This window comes from Cherax quadricarinatus, chromosome 67, assembly GCF_038502225.1.
Source record: "Cherax quadricarinatus isolate ZL_2023a chromosome 67, ASM3850222v1, whole genome shotgun sequence".
NCBI lineage: Eukaryota > Metazoa > Arthropoda > Malacostraca > Decapoda > Parastacidae > Cherax > Cherax quadricarinatus.
Window position 1 is genome coordinate 11,496,612 of NC_091358.1, and position 20,346 is coordinate 11,516,957.

The following is a 20,346-nucleotide window of genomic DNA, read 5'->3' on the forward strand; positions in this document are numbered from 1 at the left end:
GGAGTTCTAGAGGCATCATCATCAGAGTTTGTGCAGTAAATCAGCTGCTGTCAAAAAGTCAACAAGAGAGTCGGGGTTAAAGGAGGGTCCATCAACAAGAAGGGAAGGTAAAGTAAGGGTAGTAGAGCGGTGACGACGTTGGAGGTAAATTCTGCGTGCTCGGTGATAGATTGGACAGTCCAACAGAATATGGCTAACAGAAACTGGAACCTGACAGGTCTGACGAAATCATAATGACTTCTCACAGAGTGGAACAGGGCACCTCTCCATGAGATACCCGTGAGTTAGACGAGCCCGATGCGAAGACGGGAGATAGTCTCCCAACCTCGACATTGATGACAAGAAGACGGCCAAAAACCTGTACTTGCTTTAATAGAATGTAATTTATGTAGCAGATCAGACCAACGTTGTTGCCAATGGGTGTGAAAGTGGGTAGCAATTACAGCAAAATAGTCTATGAATGGAAGACCTCTGTATGAACTGGGAGGTTATGTACTGCTGACTGCGCAACAGTGTCTGCCTCTTCATTGCCCTGTACGTCAACATGACTGGGGACCCAACAGAAAACAATATCTGTGTGCTTGCTAGAGATACAGCGTAACCAAAGTTGGATACAAAGAACCATGGGATGAGGTGTATTAAATTTTCTTATAGCCTGTAAAGCACTAAGGGAGTTGGAAATGACCAAGAGGGTGACACAGGCATAGATGTAATACACGTAAGTGCTACGAGAATGACATGCAATTCAGCGGTAAAAATGCTAGCCGAGCGAGAAGCCACAGCAGTTGGGCTGTCGCCCATGGCAGTGGGGAAAGAACACACACAACCATCGGAACTTCCCAAGGGGGTAGGAAAAACTAAGATGCTATATGAACATAAAAAGGTTGTAACTGAAGAGAAGACAAGAGCGAACGTAGGCGAAGAGAAAAGAGATTGAGTAAACAGGGGTGATGAACAAATAAAGAAAGTCTACTAACATCAGTGACTATCCTATATATGGAAGGGTTACAGAGGTCATGAGAGCGAAAATAATAGTGAAGGCAATGAGCATCAAGGTGATCGGTCAAGGACAGAATGTTTACCTCTGCATAGAGGCTCAACTGGTGAAGAGCAAAAAGCACCGAGGCATAAACATAATCCCTGGTGATGGATGGGATTAAGGCTACAAAGAGTTGCAGGGGAGGCCACTGAATATGTCTGGTAGCCATAATCGAGTTTCCATAAAATTAGGGCTGAATGTAGTCAAAGGAGAGTTCTGCGATCAACCCCCCATGAAAGATGAACGAGGGTTTGAAGGAGGTTCAGCCGGCTATGACAAGTTGCCTTCAGAGAGGTAACGTGAGGTTTCCAGGATAACCTACTGTCAAACAGAAGATCGAGAAATCTGACGGTATCACCTTCTGGGATACGGGAGCCATATAGGTACAATGGATGATCAGAGACGACAGAACGTTTAATGAAAGTAATTTGGAGAGTTTTAGTAGAAAATTTAAACCCATGAGTAGTGGCCCAATTGGAAACACAGTTGACCGCATGCTGGAGAGAAACTGCAATGAGGTGAATCAACGCCTGCACAAGCTATAGCGAAGTCATCAACAGAGTAATGACCTAATATTAAATGTAAGAATAGATACCAGATCATTTACAGCAAGGAGGAAAAGTGTTGTGCTCAGAACACTTCTCTGGGGGACACCTTCAGCTTGGACAAAGTCCGGGGAAAGCATATTATTAACCCGAACATGGAAGTCTCTCTCAGTTAAGAAGTTCTTAAGGAAAAATGGTAGATTGCCTCAGAGGCCTAAGGAGAGGGCCTGGGCCAAGATGTTATACCTCCAAGTTGTGTTATATGCCTTTTCAGGATCAAAAATGATGGTAATAACTGAGTGGTTATTGGCAAGGGCATTACAAACTTGCATATCCAAGCATAGTAAAGGGTCAGTGGTAGAACAGCCTTTACAAAAGCCATATTGACTAGTGGAGAGACTATCGTCTCTCTCTGAATGCCACACGAAATGCTATTTACCAGACATTCCATCACTTGGCAAACTGCATTGGTAAGAGCAATGGGATGATAGTGGGAGGCATCATGTTCCATAGCACCCAGTTTGCAGAAAGGGAGGACAGTGGCAGACTTCCACAGCTGGGGAAGAACTCCTCAAGACCAAATAAGATTAAAGAGTTGTAAGAGGACAGCAAGGGCTGACTGATGTAAATACTGTAACATATTAATATGAATGCCGTCAGGACAAGCTGCCGATGATCGGCAAGCGGAGAGTGTTGCTCCCAGTTCCAGGGGTGTAGAAGGCACTTGGAGGAAAGAAAGAGGGACATAGATGGAGCCCCTGAGAGATACGGACAAGATGATACAGACAAGATGATTACCAATTTTGGTGGCAGCGTCAAGAGGTTTTTCTGTAGTGATACCGGCAACCCAAAGAATGGGAGCCGGGTAGGGAGAGTATTTACCACTCATTTTCTGAACTTTTTTCCAGACTGCACTCAGAGGTGATGGTAGAAACATAATCCCACCAGCAAGTGCATTTAGCGTCGTGGATGACATGGGGGCGACCACTCTCTTCTGCTTAAAATCAAGGAGTCGCTCTGTGGTTCTGTTGTACCGTTACCTGCCCCATGCAGAGCGTTTCAAATGTACTGCCTAAGCACAAGCAGGAGACCACCAAGGGACACACCTCTGAGAATGCTTGTCCAAGTTTTGGGGTACAGAATCTGAAGTTGTGGTTAAAAACTGAGGTCAAGAAGAGGTGTAAAAGCTCATCAATGGAGGATGAAGAATGATCCTCACTAAAAGTAGTTTGATGTGAGTAAAGGTCCCAATTCGCTCAGTCAAATTGCCAGTGTGGGCTACGAGGTGATGGTGAATATGAAGGAGAACTAAGGGTGATTGGAAAATGATCACTGTCTTGCAAGTCCAGGAGGACAGACAGGTAAAGTTGAGAAAGAGCAAACCGAGAGATTGATGCAAGGAGAGAATGAGTACAAGGATCAAAATAGGTGGGGGTACCCATATTTAAAACATGGAGGGGGAGAGAAGAGAGAAAAGCCTCCAACTGAATGATACAGGAGTCACAGTGAGACCCCCTCCCAGAGGAAATGTTGAGCATTTAAATCGCTAAGTAACAGAAGTGGTGGTGGTGGTAAGGAAGAAACAAGAAATGCAACATCTGGGATACATAATGCCTGAGGACATATACAAAGAACAGCCCGCATCCACATATTCAAGTGGATGTGGGCTGCAGTGTAATGCAGCGAGTATGAACAAAGAGCTGATGGTATGGAATACTGGTGTGTATAAGTGCACTTTCATTAAAGGTTCCATCGGGAAAAGGATCCGATGAATACAACAAAACATAGCTTGAGATGAGATGGATAACAGTGGAGCATAATTTGGGTTCTTGTAAACAAACACAAACAGGAAAACTGGGAGAGCAACACCTGAAGATCACCCCGGTTATCTCTGAGGCCAAAGATATTGCACTGTAAATAAGCCATGATTTGTGAAGAGAAAGATACAAGAAATCTGAAGGTAGAGGTATCTATAGATTAGAAGGGTTAGAAAATTCCACATGTGGAGACAGCGGAAAACACACAGGCAGCAAAAGATTGGAATGGAAACAAACACATAAGCAGTTTAATGTGATCCTTTATTGACAATGTTTCGCCCACACAGTGGGCTTTTTCAGATCTGTGTGTGACTTGAAAAAGCCCACTGTGTGGGTGAAACGTTGTCAATAAAGGATCACATTAAACTGCATGTGTGTTTATGTTTCCATTGTGTCGGTATTTTATACCATTTATTTTCAAAAGATTGGGATGCTGTGAAGGAGTTGTGCAGACGGAGAAGAGTGAAGAGGAGGAACAGGAGGTGGATCAGTGTCCATCAATGGTCTAGTCTCCTCAATATATTCAGAGATAGCTTCAAGTGTGTCAGAGGACAAGGACGTTGTATGTGGGACGATATTGCAGGTGGAAGGAGTAGGGCGAGTAAAGATCTGGGTGATGGAATGTTCCAAAGTAGGGGGGGGATGAAAGGGTAGAGGGAATTGGAGAAGCAGCTTGGGAGGGGACAGGAGAGGAAGCGACCTGGGAGGGGGCAGAAGGGAAAGAAACTTGGGAGGAGTAGGAGGCGGGTACTATACAAGGAGGAGGGTGAACCTCCACACCCATAATAGGGCCAGTAATAGGTGACAGAGTTGTACAGAGATCTTGTAGACACAAACTTGTGAGTGAGAAGAGGAAGAGGTGAGAACAGAAAGAGGTGTCAAGGTAGGGACTTCTGAGTCCAGATAGCAAAAGAACTAGAGACAGGGGTAACTGTGGAAGGGGTGACCACAGAGGAGGCTGCAGAAGTTGGGACCCCAGAGGTGGGGGTCGTTTAGTAACTCTGAGAGTAAGAAATGCAGGAAAGTCTCCCCTGGAGGCATAGATGAGAGACTGCCATAGCAGTCATTTAAGTAAACTTGGCAGTGGCAAGAGTAAGATGGGCGAGCCTCATGACAATTAAAGCAAGAGGGAGGTAGACTACAAGACGTATTGGTATGGTCGCTGGCACGACAGACTGGGCATTCTGCGATGGACCTGCAATATTTTGCTGGATGACCAAAATGCCAACAATTCCTACACTGTTGCAGTGTAGGGATTACTTTTCGAACTTCTAAATGGTGTCCTGCAATGCAAACCGAAGCTCAAGGCAGTCAAAAGTTAAGCAAGCTACATTCCAAGGGTATTGTCTCCACCTGTGGGCAGGGAGAGCATAAGTGTCTACTTTGAGGATTGGGAGGTCTTGGAGCTCAAGCTGTTCCAGAATGTCATCACCACATGTCTGGAAATTCTGTTGAACAATGGTATGAGGTAGAATGACAGGACCACTACAAGAATTGAGAGAATGATGTTCATCATTAGTTACAGGAATAGTATCTATGGTTGTAAGGAGAGAAAGATCATGAGCTTGGCTAGCATTCTGTACCGTGATGATGCGTGCACCAGTCTTGAGAACATGAAAGGAAATATCTCGACCAACATGGCATAGGAGCACCTTGCTAATACTATGATCAGAAACATAGTCAGAAGAAGTTGGTCGCAGAGTAAAAAACTTAGTCCATTGTGTATTTTGAAACAGCATGTAAGGGAAGGGAGTATTGTGCCGGTCTTTTCTGGGCAGAATGAGAAGGAAGTGAAGGAGTATCATCAGGTAATGGTCTTGGGCATTTAGGTGTGGGACTAGAGTTGGTCCGACGTGGGACGGGCAGGTGATCCAAAAAGGGCCGCACCATAGAGGGAGAAGCCGAAAACATTGTCAAAAGTGCATAGGTCAAATGTATCAAAGGAGTCAGGAAATGGGACCAACAAGAGGTACAGGGGCATGAAAAATGTCCGAAGAGTGGTCAAATAACGAAGTAGGGTCGAAACAAGGTGAGATAGTAGAAAGGAACCCAGGGGGAGCTGTTTTATGGACTTGGGACTCCATGGTTATGCCACTTCTTTTTGTTTTTTAGAAAAGGAAAAAACAGAAAAAAAGAATAAAAAAAAGGTAACAGAGGGATAGCTCTAAGGAGAAATGAAAGGGACGTAAATCCCCCCTCTGCGACCCAGAGGACCCCAGCACCGAAACCCATGCCATACCCTACCCTTCATGCCAGTAAACCAGCAATCTGGGATAGCAACTTCACATCTACCCACCTCGATGGACAAGAGAGAGGGCGGCCGGATACCCAACACAAAGCATTCCTCCTTTGGCCACTAACCCCCAAAATCCACAAGGCAGCTTCCGGAGACCACCATGGACCTCAACGGAATGGGATTCACCACGGTACCCTTTCCCCTACCTAGGAACTAGAGTGCCTGTGGGAAGAATCCCAAAGGCTGAAAACAAGAAGGGGATAAGGTAGGGATGGGGAGAGGAGGAAAGGGAAATGGGGGGATGGGGAGGATGGGCTACGGAAGGGGGATTGGGGGGTAATTAGGTTCAGCCTGAGGAAGGAGACCAAAAGATCTAATTCCTCAGACCAAGAGCCTCTTCACTGCACCAAGGAGTCCCCCCTTGAAGAGGCAGCATGTTACAGAGGGTTACGCAGGATGTGGGTGTTTGGTCCTCCTCCGAAAAAAATTATCACTGAGACGACTCTGTTGACCGAGTCTCAGGCACAAACATCTCATCCATAGCTACCTGATTGTAGGTGCTATTTCCCTCTGTGTAACTTGTGATGCACCACTGACTGTAGAACAAAGATATGTGCCAAGTGCACTTGTAGTTAGACATTTTGCTAAAGCTCTATTTTGAGCAAAGCATTATATATATAAATTACAGTTTTTCTAAGCACATGTTGACTTTCTTTGTCAGAGTTTTGAAAAAGTGCTGAGAAGACAATGTTCAGTGGTGATAAGTTCCAGCTGCTTAGGTATGGAAAGAATGAAGAATTCAAAAGAAACTCTGTATACAAAACTCAAAATGATCATCAAACAGAACCAAAGGAATAATTATATCAGCTAACTTTTCTTTCAAAGAACATAAGGAAAGGTCGACATCAAGGAGGATGACGAGGTGGGTATCGAGAGCCTTCAAAATAAAGGAAATAGTGCCAGTGGCGACACTTTAAATTGCTAGTGTGCCCTCGTTTGGAATATTGCTCATTGTTGACGGCCCCTTTCAAGACAGGAGAAATATCAGAGCTGGAGCAAATGCGGAGATCTTTTACAGCCTGCATAGAGCCAATAAAGCATTTAAATTACTGAGAATGCTTTAAATATATACGCACTGGAGCGGAGGAGAGATACATAATGTATACCTAGAATGTGCTTGAGGGCCTTGTCCCAAAGTTGCACACTGCCATAACATACTGGAGAGAGAGAGAGAGGAGAGAAAGAGCAAGATAAACTCGGTGAAAAGCAGGGGTGCAGTGACCATAATAAGGGAACAATGTATCAACATTCGTGGCTCCAGATTATTCAACATCTTAACATAAGATACCAGAAACACTGCTGAGACAAGTGTAGAAGTCTTCAAGAGGAAACTGGACAAGTATTTTCACCAGGTGCCAGATGAACCAGGCTGATTGATATGTGGGACAGCAGGCGACCAGCACCATTATTATAATGGGGGAGCGCTAAGCCCGTAGGATTATACAGTGCATGTGAGGGGTGGGGGTGGAAGGTATTCAGGGTCGATTCAGGGAACCGGAGCACAGATCCAATTCCCTAGATCAAGAGCCCCTTACCAGCGTCAAGGAACCTCCCTGGAGGGACCAGCACCAACAGCCTAGTTGACCAGACAAGCGCCAAACGAGCCTGGCCCATGGCCGGGTTCCGAGAGTAGAAGAATTCGGAACTTATTGAAGGTATACATGGTCACAATAGTTTCACAACCCCAGGGCAACGTAGCCTTAGAGCAGGTAGCTCTTGCCGCCTCACAGTTGCTGGACCATTACGACGTGCTCTCTAGGCTGTAATTACATTTCTGTGGTACTTTCCCCTTCTCCAATTTTCATAAACTTTTATTTGCTTTGGCTAGATTGCAGTATCAGCTTGTCTGGCCACTGAGTAAGTGTGTTTGTGTGCACTTTAGCGAGTCGGGGTCTCCAGTCTTCAAGAAGAAACTGGACCACTACCTCAAAAAAAAAAAAATCAGATCAACTAGGCTCTGATGACTGAGCCAGCTTGCTGCCAATAGCAGCAGCTTGGGTGAACAAGCAATCAACAAAAGTTAGCCCAAGGCTGGTCTGCAGAGTAGAAAAAACCTAGTCACAAGTAAGAAAGAAGTGTGTTGCCATATATGTGGTCGCTGGCAAACGCCTCTCCTCAGCACATTTGCATTTTCCGATATTGCAGCAGCGAATGTATTAAGGGTGAAGGTTGGGCTCCGGCTCTAGGCTCAGCGGCAGACTCTGGGGAGTCTTATACACCCTTTATCATCCCTTATATACCACGGGTTGGGGTAGAGGTAGGAGTAGGAGGTACGTGGTGTGTTGGTGGTGGTGGTGGTGGTATTGCGGTGCTAGATGGTGCCGCTTGCGCTACGGGTGTTGCTGCTGTTTGTAGAGGTGGAGCTGGTGGTGGTGGTGCTGCTGGTGGTGGTGGTGCTGTTGCTGGTAGTGTTGCTGCTGCTGGTAGTGCTGATGGTGGTGCTGCGGCTGGTAGTGCTGGTTGTGGTGGTGGTGCTGCTGCTGGTAGTGCTTGTGATAGTGCTGGTGGTGCTACTGCTGGTAGTGCTGATTCTGGTGGTGGTGCAGCTCCTGGTGGTAATGGTGGTGGTGGTAGTGGTGCTGCTACTGCTATTCCTGGTGGTAGTGGTGGTGGTGCTGCTCCTGGTGGTGGCGGTGCTGCTGCTCCTGGTGGTAATGGTGGTGGCGGTGCTGCTGCTCTTGGTGGTAGTGGTGGTGGTGCTGCTGCTCCTGGTGGTAGTGGTGGTGGCGGTGCTGCTGCTCTTGGTGGTAGTGGTGGTGGTGGTGCTGCTGCTCTTGGTGGTAGTGGTGGTGCTGCTGCTGCTCCTGGTGGTGGTGGTGGTGCTGCTGCTCCTGGTGGTGGTGCTGCTGCTGCTCCTGGTGGTAGTGGTGGTGGTGCTGCTTCTGGTGGTGGTGCTGCTCCTGGTGGTAGTGGTGGTGCTGCTGCTCCTGGTGGTGGTGCTGCTCCTGGTGGTGGTGCTGCTGCTGCTCCTGGTGGTAGTGGTGGTGCTGCTGCTGCTCCTGGTGGTAGTGGTGGTGGAGCTGCTCCTGGTGGTGCTGCTGCTCCTGGTGGTAGTGGTGGTGGTGCTGCTCCTGGTGGTAGTGGTGGTGCTGCTGCTCCTGGTGGTGGTGCTGCTCCTGGTGGTGGTGCTGCTCCTGGTGGTGGTGCTGCTGCTCCTGGTGGTAGTGGTGCTGCTGCTGCTCCTAGTGGTAGTGGTGCTACTGCTACTGCTGCTGCTCCTGGTGGTAGTGGTGCTGCTGCTCCTGGTGGTGGTGGTGGTGCTGCTGCTCCTGGTGGTAGTGGTGGTGGTGCTGCTCCTGCTCCTGGTGGTGGTGGTGGTGCTGCTCCTGCTCCTGGTGGTGGTGCTGCTGCTGCTCCTGGTGGTAGTGGTGCTGCTGCTGCTCCTGGTGGTAGTGGTGCTGCTGCTGCTCCTGGTGGTAGTGGTGCTGCTGCTGCTCCTGGTGGTAGTGGTGCTGCTGCTGCTCCTGGTGGTAGTGGTGCTGCTGCTGCTCCTGGTGGTAGTGGTGCTGCTGCTGCTCCTGGTGGTAGTGATGCTGCTGCTCCTGGGGGTAGTGGTGGTGCTGCTGCTGCTCCTGGTGGTGGTGCTGCTGTTCCTGGTGGTAGTGGTGGTGCTGCTGCTCCTGGTGGTGGTGGTGGTGGTGGTGGTGCTGCTCCTGGTAGTGGTGGTGGTGCTGCTCCTGGTGGTAGTGGTGGTGCTGCTGCTCCTGGTGGTGGTGCTGCTGCTCCTGGTAGTGGTGCTGCTGCTGCTCCTGGTGGTAGTGGTGGTGCTGCTGCTCCCGGTGGTGGTGCTGCTGCTCCTGGTAGTGGTGCTGCTGCTCCTGGTGGTAGTGGTGCTGCTGCTGCTCCTGGTGGTAGTGGTGGTGCTGCTGCTCCTGGTAGTGGTGCTGCTGCTGCTCCTGGTGGTAGTGGTGGTGCTGCTGCTCCTGGTGGTGGTGCTGCTGCTCCTGGTAGTGGTGCTGCTGCTCCTGGTGGTAGTGGTGCTGCTGCTGCTCCTGGTGGTGGTAGTGGTGGTGCTGCTGCTCCTGGTGGTGGTGCTGCTGCTGCTCCTGGTAGTGGTGGTGCTGCTGCTCCTGGTGGTGGTGCTGCTGCTCCTGGTAGTGGTGCTGCTGCTCCTGGTAGTGGTGCTGCTGCTGCTCCTGGTAGTGGTGCTGCTGCTGCTCCTGGTAGTGGTGCTGCTGCTGCTCCTGGTAGTGGTGGTGCTGCTGCTCCTGGTAGTGGTGGTGCTGCTGCTCCTGGTGGTGGTGCTGCTGTTCCTGGTAGTGGTGCTGCTGCTCCTGGTAGTGGTGCTGCTGCTCCTGGTGGTGGTGCTGCTGCTGCTCCTGGTGGTGGTGCTGCTGCTGCTCCTGGTAGTGGTGGTGCTGCTGCTCCTGGTGGTGGTGCTGCTGCTCCTGGTGGTGGTGCTGCTGCTCCTGGTAGTGGTGCTGCTGCTCCTGGTAGTGGTGCTGCTGCTCCTGGTAGTGGTGCTGCTGCTGCTCCTGGTAGTGGTGGTGCTGCTGCTCCTGGTGGTGGTGCTGCTGCTCCTGGTAGTGGTGCTGCTGCTGCTCTTGGTGGTAGTGGTGGTGCTGCTGCTCCTGGTGGTGGTGTTGCTGCTCCTGGTAGTGGTGCTGCTGCTGCTCCTGGTAGTGGTGGTGCTGCTGCTCCTGGTGGTGGTGCTGCTGCTCCTGGTAGTGGTGCTGCTGCTGCTCCTGGTGGTAGTGGTGGTGCTGCTGCTCCTGGTGGTGGTGCTGCTGCTCAACTAATATGAATAATGTACACAACGCATGAGCAACGTCTTCTCTCAAATTGAAGTTACAAATATCAACCTTTTTCACATTATAATTTTACAATATTTGCCAGTCGTGTTTTTCTAAATGTGTTGGAAGTGAATACCACAGTGACAGTGAGTGTCCACTCACTCGTGATGGGGAAAACACAAAATGCAATCAATTAGGGCTCTTTTTTTTAACTTTGTAACTCCAGATTTGGAATGGCCAAAATCCCAGGACCCAAACATTTCCAATAAACATGTCCTAATTGATTGCATTTACATTACTTTTCGTTATCATACATTTGTATACTTCACTAGAAGTGCTTTGTGGTAAATTTACCTTTATATTATAAAAAAAATCTGACTGCACACTATATAGTTTCCTCTATAAATACGGAGGATAATGTCAGTCGGTAGTTTCATCGCCCCTGCGGCCCCCTCTCACTCCAGGCATCCTTAATAACAAAGAAAATATTAAAGAGCTAAGAGCTATTAAGGCAAACATAACAGTAAAAGGTTTTATAGCATGTAAGTAAGAGTTTGTGAGATTTACCTGTCCTCTGACGTTCGTGAGATAGGAAAGACAAGGGCTTCCGTTTTACACATTACAGGAGGGTAGTACTTCCCTGCGTGGTTGTTGTCTACTAGTGTTTACTAAGGATGGTAGTACTATCTTGAATGATGGTTGTGTCATCCTACCCATGTTCAACACTCAGGAGAGTGCTACTACCCGACTTTACTCCTACTATTCACCAACATTTCTAACAACTACGGCTACGATACTTATGGCCACTAGTTACTAAGGTCACATTACTACTACACTATAAAAGCAACCATTTGTCTTTTTTTTTTTCATTTATGAAACAAAAATATAAGTAAAACATTCACTACGTTTTATTCACAAAGAGGAAGTTTCAAAATAAACATTTAGCCAGACAGTGTCGCCCTGTGTAGAGCTTTATAAAAAGACATAAAGCTCTAAATAGAGTGAAACTTTTCACCGTAAAATTTTCACACTTTACAAGTTTGGGTTCCAAAATAGACGTTTGAGATTGTGGTAAAGTTTGTATTAGAGCCGAGATAGTTGCTGATGGTGTACCCATCAAAGATGGTACCATGATGCTATCTTTCCTTGGCTCAAATATGATTACCTTCCATTCTTAGGCTCTGCATGACACCGACGAGCTTAGTGCTTCCCCGGAGCGTCGTAATAGTAATAGTAGTAATAAAAGTAATAGTAGTAATAGTTGTAGTAATAGTAATAACGATAGTAGTAATAACAGTATTAGTAATAATAGTAATAACAACAGTAGTAGTAATAACAGTACTAATAGTAATAATAATAAGAGTAGAAATAGAAATGTTTGCGAGGTGTTTTGTTAATAATAGAGGAGACCCACAAAATTTTAAAATTTTGAAAATATTTACGAAATGAAAATTTCCATAATTTTTATTTTATGCAAATTGGTTGATTAATGTAGTGTATTGTTTTTGCCGCAGCATCGTAAAACTGTTTGCTCGTCACGGCGATGACAAGAAGCGAGTGGAGGTGGCTCTGGAGGCTGCCGGACTACCATCAGGCAAGGTACGTACTCTTAACCTCCTTTACGTGCTTTTAACCTCTTGAAACCTCACTTGCTATCCCTGATACCAAGCACTGCCTCTCAGGCGCACCATCCTCCTCCCTGCTTATGCTCGCTATTACCCTCATTTATCTATCGCCTCCACTGTTTAATGTCCCTTTTTTTCCCCCCCCTTCTACCTCCAGCCTAAGCTTGGGCACATCTTCAAACCTCATTACCATTGATCACCAAGAAATGCTTCTCAGGCTCACCATCCTCGCTATCACCCTCATTCACCAACCAGCTTTACCCTGCGTTTGTGTAATGTCCTTACCTCTCCTCACTCTACCCCCACGTAGGCCTGGGCACGTCTCCAGCAGGGGTTCCCAGCCACAAATCTAATGAAACGTATGCTGCTTCAGGTAAGCTAATGCCTTTTACGGATCCATCCACTGTTGCTTTGTGCCGTCTCTACTGGACCAATTATACTTATGTATCTCTATAACAACACGCTACTTGTACAGGAACAGTGTGACATATGTGCAACGTTTGGGTATCTTTATTAGCGAAACGTTCCGCCTGTATAGCAAGATTTATCAGTAATGATTCCCAAGTGCTGCGCATTTGTCTTAGTATTCGACTTGTTATCTATCTTATACAATGTTAATATGGCGATTCAGGCATGTTAATACCGACAAACTCTTACAATAAGAGACATGCTCAATGAAGATGTTTATTGACGGAGACGTTTAGCCACTAGTGGTCTTTTCAACCCTAATTCTGAAACGGCCACCAGTAGTGAAACCTCTTCAGTGTCTTGATTGTGTCCATGTGTGTCATTCCCACAACACGCTGCTTACTGGTGTTCTTGCTGTATAAAATACTGGATGAAGACAAAGGAAAGTTTCAGTACAAGCTTCTATTGTGGCAACGTTTCGCTCTATCGAGAGCTTTTTCAAGACATAAATATGAGTAAGGCAAATGTGCGATACTTAGATATCTTTCAGTAAAACTTTCTCCTGCTCAGCAGGCTTCATTAGTCGAATACAGAGGTGATTACAATACTGGAGGCAATTGGGGAAGCGGAGTGGTAATATTGAGATCAGTCCCTCAGACTTAATAGAAGGTGATGTCTCTAATGTCAAGGCTGAGGGACTGACCAGTCTCCAGTATCAAGGCTGAGGGACTGACCAGTCTCCAGTATCAAGGCTGAGGGACTGACCAGTATCAAGGCTGAGAGACTCACCAGTCTTCAGTATCAAGGCTGAGTGACTGACCAATCTCCAGTATCAAGGCTGAGGGACTGACCAATCTGCAGTATCAAGGCTGAGGGACTGACCAATCTCCAGTATCAAGGCTGAGGGACTCACCAGTCTCCAGTATCAAGGCTGAGGTACTGACCAGTCTCCAGTATGAAGGCTGAGGTACTGACCAGTCTCCAGTATCAAGGCTGAGGGATTCACCAGTCTCCAGTATCAAGACTGAGGGACTGACCAATCTCCAGTATGAAGGCTGAGGGACTGACCAGTCTCCAGTATCAAGGCTGAGGTACTGACCAGTCTCCAGTATCAAGGCTGAGGGACTCACCAGTCTCCAGTATCAAGGCTGAGGGACTGACCAATCTCCAGTATCAAGGCTGAGGGACTGACCAATCTCCAGTATGAAGGCTGAGGGACTGACCAATCTCCAGTATCAAGGCTGAGGTACTGACCAGTCTCCAGTATCAAGGCTGAGGTACTGACCAGTCTCCAGTATCAAGACTGAGGTACTGACCAGTCTCCAGTATCAAGGCTGAGGGACTGACCCGTCTCCAGTATCAAGGCTGAGGGACTGACCAGTCTCCAGTATCAAGGCTGAGGTACTGACCAGTCTCCAGTATCAAGGCTGAGGTACTGACCAGTCTCCAGTGTCAAGGCTGAGTTACTGACCAGTCTCCAGTGTCAAGGCTGAGGGACTGACCAGTATCAAGGCTGGGGGACTGGCCAGTATCAAGGCTGGGGGACTGACCAGTATCAAGACTGGGGGACTGACCAGTATCAAGGCTGGGGGACTGACCAGTATCAAGGCTGAGGGACTGACCAGTATCAAGGCTGAGGGACTGACCAGTATCAAGGCTGGGGGACTGACCAGTATCAAAACTGGGGGACTGACCAGTATCAAGACTGGGGGACTGACCAGTATCAAGGCTGAGGGACTGACCAGTATCAAGGCTGAGGGACTGACCAGTATCAAGGCTGGGGGACTGACCAGTATCAAGGCTGAGAGACTGTCCAGTATCAAGGCTGGGGAACTGACCAGTATCAAGGCTGAGGGACTGACCAGTATCAAGGCTGGGGGACTGACCAGTATCAAGACTGGGGGACTGACCAGTATCAAGACTGGGGGACTGACCAGTATCAAGGCTGGGGGACTGACCAGTATCAAGGCTGGGGGACTGACCAGTATCAAGGCTGAGAGACTGTCCAGTATCAAGGCTGGGGGACTGACCAGTATCAAGGCTGAGGGACTGACCAGTATCAAGGCTGGGGGACTGACCAGTATCAAGACTGGGGGACTGACCAGTATCAAGACTGGGGGACTGACCAGTATCAAGACTGGGGGACTGACCAGTATCAAGGCTGAAGGACTGACCAGTGTCAAGGCTGAGGGACTGACCAGTATCAAGGCTGGGGGACTGACCAGTGTCAAGGCTGAAGGACTGACCAGTATCAAGGCTGAGGGACTGACCAGCTTCAAAATTACCTCTACACTTACTTCACTTGCCTCCAGTATTGTAATCACCTGTGTGTGTGTGACTGATAAAGCCAGCTGCGCAAGCGAAAGTTTTAATACAATACCTGAGTGTTGCACATGTGTCCTTATCAACTCCTCAGATTTATACAGAAGTTACAGTAACTGTCTTACTTGATAAAGTTCTACACAAAGTGTGTCGAATTGTTACCTTGTTGTGCAGCTTGAGTGTTCAGTTTGTAAGCTTGTTACTGTATGTTATGATGGTACTCTACAAAATGTACTCGCTTTCCTTATTAAGACTTTAGTTGTGTTGGCCATTTAGTGTCTCATGTCAGGAAGAATAGAGGAAAACGAAAAAAAAGCCAGTGAAAGGTTTTTGTTGATCTACTGAGCTGAATGTGTCCACTGTTATTATTGATACTTGAATGCAAACTAAATAGCCAGTCAACAAGCACATTGTGACTAAGTGCTACGTGTGTTCACAACCTCTGGTTCTAGACTTACGGCACACCCAGAAAGCTCGCCAATAAAGTGACATGTGACATGATGGACCGTGAAGAAAAAGATTAGAAACAGGCGCTGTACAGTATCATAAAGATACAAAGATGTTACTGTGTTAGACACATCATCTAGGGACCTTGATATGCTTGCCTAACCAATAGGCAAAAATCCACTGGCGAAATTTTACACCGTTGATGCTGCCTCCATCGACTTCAATTCACCTGTTTGCAGTTTAAGATCCTCCGCGCACACATTGTATTTTTATCAAGATTGATGGACTGTATACATCAACCATCATAAGGTGCGTGCCTTGATACTGGTGTACACCTCTTGATCCTTCCGTTCAGCCTTCTCAGCATCAAACAAGATTGCCTCTCATTTCCTAGGCGCTGTACAAGTCTTACGGGTTAAGCTCTTTTTCTGCGAACCACCGAAATTAAATATTTTGAATCAAAACAAGAAACTAGCCAGTCCAGAAAATAACTTCATGTATAAACAAGACAGACACTAACCTGAAGTATTAACAAGCCAAACACTAACCTGAAGTATTAAGCCAGAAATTAACCTGAAGTATTACAAGCCAAACACTAACCTGAAGTATTAACAAGCCAGACACTAACCTGAAGTATTAACAAGCCAGACACTAACCTGAAGTATTAACAAGCCAGACACTAACCTGAAGTATTAACAAGCCAAACACTAACCTGAAGTATTAACAAGCCAGACACTAACCTGAAGTATTAACAAGCCAGACACTAACCTGAAGTATTAACAAGCCAAACACTAACCTGAAGTATTAACAAGCCAGACACTAACCTGAAGTATTAACAAGCCAAACACTAACCTGAAGTATTAAGCCAGAAACTAACCCGAAGTATTAAGCCAGAAACTAACCCGAAGTATTAAAAAGCCAGAAACTAACCCGAAGTATTAACAAGCCAGAAACTAACACGAAGTATTAAAAAGCCAGACACTAACCTGAAATATTAAGCCAGAAACTAACCTGAAATATTAACAAGCCAGAAACTAACCCGAAGTATTAACAAGCCAGAAACTAACCCGAAGTATTAAAAAGCCAGACACTAACCTGAATTAACAAGCTAGAAACTAACCCGAAGTATTAAGCCAGAAACTAACCCGAAGTATTAAAAAGCCAGAAACTAACCTGAAATATTAACAAGCCAGAAACTAACCCGAAGTATTAAAAAGCCAGAAACTAACCCGAAGTATTAAGCCAGAAACTAACCCGAAGTATTAAAAAGCCAGAAACTAACCTGAAATATTAACAAGCCAGAAACTAACCCGAAGTATTAAAAAGCCAGAAACTAACCCGAAGTATTAAAAAGCCAGACACTAACCTGAAATATTAACAAGCCAGAAACTAACTTGAAATATTAACAAGCCAGAAACTAACCCGAAGTATTAACAAGCCAGAAACTAACCTGAAGTATTAAAAAGCCAGAAACTAACCTGAAGTATTAAGCCAGAAACTAACCCGAAGTATTAAAAAGCCAGAAACTAACCCGAAGTATTAACAAGCCAGAAACTAACCCGAAGTATTAAAAAGCCAGAAACTAACCCGAAGTATTAACAAGCCAGAAACTAACCCGAAGTATTAAAAAGCCAGAAACTAACCTGAAGTATTAAAAAGACAGAAACTAACCTGAAGTATTAACAAGCCAGAAACTAACCCGAAGTATTAACAAGCCAGACACTAACCTGAAGTATTAAAAAGCCAGACACTAACCTGAAATATTAACAAGCCAGAAACTAACCTGAAATATTAACAAGCCAGAAACTAACCCGAAGTATTAACAAGCCAGAAACTAACCTGAAGTATTAAAAAGCCAGAAACTAACCTGAAGTATTAACAAGCCAGAAGCTAACCCGAAGTATTAACAAGCCAGAAACTAACCCGAAGTATTAACAAGCCAGAAACTACCCTGAAGTATTAACAAGCCAGAAACTAACCGAAAGTATTAACAGCCAGAGAACCTATTCAAGCATAAAATGCCTTTATTAGCAGACCTACTGGACCAAGATGTACTTTGTGTAATGTGGGTCGTGGGTGTGGGAAGGTAATGTTAATCCTGCAGGTGAAACTGACGGTGAAGCCATAATGTAGCAGGTGAAACTGACGGTGAAGCCATAATGTAGCAGGTGAAACTGACGGTGAAGCCATAATGTAGCAGGTGAAACTGACGGTGAAGCCATAATGTAGCAGGTGAAACTGACGGTGAAGCCATAATGTAGCAGGTGAAACTGACGGTGAAGCCATAATGTAGCAGGTGAAACTGACGGTGAAGCCATAATGTAACAGGTGAAACTGACAATGAAGCCATAATGTAGCAGGTGAAACTGACAATGAAGCCATAATGTAGCAGGTGAAACTGACGGTGAAGCCATAATGTAGCAGGTGAAACTGACGGTGAAGCCATAATGTAGCAGGTGAAACTGACAGTGAAGCCATAATGTAGCAGGTGAAACTGACAATGAAGCCATAATGTAGCAGGTGAAACTGTCGGTGAAGCCATAATGTAGCAGGTGAAACTGACAATGAATCCATAATGTAGCAGGTGAAACTGACGGTGAAGCCATAATGTAGCAGGTGAAACTGACAGTGAAGCCATAATGTAGCAGGTGAAACTGACAGTGAAGCCATAATGTAGCAGGTGAAACTGACAATGAAGCCATAATGTAGCAGGTGAAACTGACAATGAAGCCATAATGTAGCAGGTAAAACTGACAATGAAGCCATAATGTAGCAGGTGAAACTGACAATGAAGCCATAATGTAGCAGGTGAAACTGACGGTGAAGCCATAATGTAGCAGGTGAAACTGACAGTGAAGCCATAATGTAGCAGGTGAAACTGACAATGAAGCCATAATGTAGCAGGTGAAACTGACAATGAAGCCATAATGTAGCAGGTGAAACTGACGGTGAAGCCATAATGTAGCAGGTGAAACTGACAATGAAGCCATAATGTAGCAGGTGAAACTGACAGTGAAGACATAATGTAGCAGGTGAAACTGACGGTGAAGCCATAATGTAGCAGGTGAAACTGACGGTGAAGCCATAATGTAGCAGGTGAAACTGACGGTGAAGCCATAATGTAGCAGGTGAAACTGACGGTGAAGCCAAAATGTAGCAGGTGAAACTGACGGTGAAGCCATAATGTAGCAGGTGACACTGACAGTGAAGCCATAATGTAGCAGGTGAAACTGACGGTGAAGCCATAATGTAGCAGGTGACACTGACAGTGAAGCCATAATGTAGCAGGTGACACTGACAGTGAAGCCATAATGTAGCAGGTGAAACTGACAATGAAGCCATAATGTAGCAGGTGAAACTGACAGTGAAGCCATAATGCAGCAGGTGAAACTGACAGTGAAGCCATAATGTAGCAGGTGAAACTGACGGTGAAGCCATAATGTAGCAGGTGAAACTGACAATGAAGCCATAATGTAGCAGGTGAAACTGACGGTGAAGCCATAATGTAGCAGGTGAAACTGACAATGAAGCCATAATGTAGCAGGTGAAACTGACAATGAAGCCATAATGTAGCAGGTGAAACTGACAATGAAGCCATAATGTAGCAGGTGAAACTGACAATGAAGCCATAATGTAGCAGGTGAAACTGACAATGAAGCCATAATGTAGCAGGTGAAACTGACAATGAAGCCATAATGTAGCAGGTGAAACTGACAATGAAGCCATAATGTAGCAGGTGAAACTGACAATGAAGCCATAATGTAGCAGGTGAAACTGACAGTGAAGCCATAATGTAGCAGGTGAAACTGACGGTGAAGCCATAATGTAGCAGGTGAAACTGACAATGAAACCATAATGTAGCAGGTGAAACTGACAGTGAAGCCATAATGTAGCATCTGAAACTGACGGTGAAGCCATAATGTAGCAGGTGAAACTGACGGTGAAGCCATAATGTAGCAGGTGAAACTGTCGGTGAAGCCATAATGTAGCAGGTGAAACTGACGGTGAAGCCATAATGTAGCAGGTGAAACTGACGGTGAAGCCATAATGTAGCAGGTGAAACTGACGGTGAAGCCATAATGTAGCAGGTGAAACTGACGGTGAAGCCATAATGTAGCAGGTGAAACTGACGGTGAAGCCATAATGTAGCAGGTGAAACTGACGGTGAAGCCATAATGTAGCAGGTGAAACTGACGGTGAAGCCATAATGTAACAGGTGAAACTGACAATGAAGCCATAATGTAGCAGGTGAAACTGACAATGAAGCCATAATGTAGCAGGTGAAACTGACGGTGAAGCCATAATGTAGCAGGTGAAACTGACGGTGAAGCCATAATGTAGCAGGTGAAACTGACAGTGAAGCCATAATGTAGCAGGTGAAACTGACAATGAAGCCATAATGTAGCAGGTGAAACTGTCGGTGAAGCCATAATGTAGCAGGTGAAACTGACAATGAATCCATAATGTAGCAGGTGAAACTGACGGTGAAGCCATAATGTAGCAGGTGAAACTGACAGTGAAGCCATAATGTAGCAGGTGAAACTGACAGTGAAGCCATAATGTAGCAGGTGAAACTGACAATGAAGCCATAATGTAGCAGGTGAAACTGACAATGAAGCCATAATGTAGCAGGTAAAACTGACAATGAAGCCATAATGTAGCAGGTGAAACTGACAATGAAGCCATAATGTAGCAGGTGAAACTGACGGTGAAGCCATAATGTAGCAGGTGAAACTGACAGTGAAGCCATAATGTAGCAGGTGAAACTGACAATGAAGCCATAATGTAGCAGGTGAAACTGACAATGAAGCCATAATGTAGCAGGTGAAACTGACGGTGAAGCCATAATGTAGCAGGTGAAACTGACAATGAAGCCATAATGTAGCAGGTGAAACTGACAGTGAAGACATAATGTAGCAGGTGAAACTGACGGTGAAGCCATAATGTAGCAGGTGAAACTGACGGTGAAGCCATAATGTAGCAGGTGAAACTGACGGTGAAGCCATAATGTAGCAGGTGAAACTGACGGTGAAGCCAAAATGTAGCAGGTGAAACTGACGGTGAAGCCATAATGTAGCAGGTGACACTGACAGTGAAGCCATAATGTAGCAGGT

General features: G+C 46.1%; 1 protein-coding gene across 9 annotated transcripts in view; it reads left to right on the top strand.

Moving 5' to 3' along the window:
- The window catches only part of Plc21C (Phospholipase C at 21C), a 613,502-nt gene that overhangs the window by 246,977 nt on the left and 346,179 nt on the right, over window positions 1-20,346 (top strand). For all 9 annotated transcript variants that reach the window (XM_070099388.1, XM_070099391.1, XM_070099386.1 and 6 more), the window contains one exon: window positions 11,945-12,029. In XM_070099388.1, the coding sequence (XP_069955489.1) occupies window positions 11,945-12,029 (85 nt within the window). The remainder of the gene's footprint in view (window positions 1-11,944; window positions 12,030-20,346) is intronic.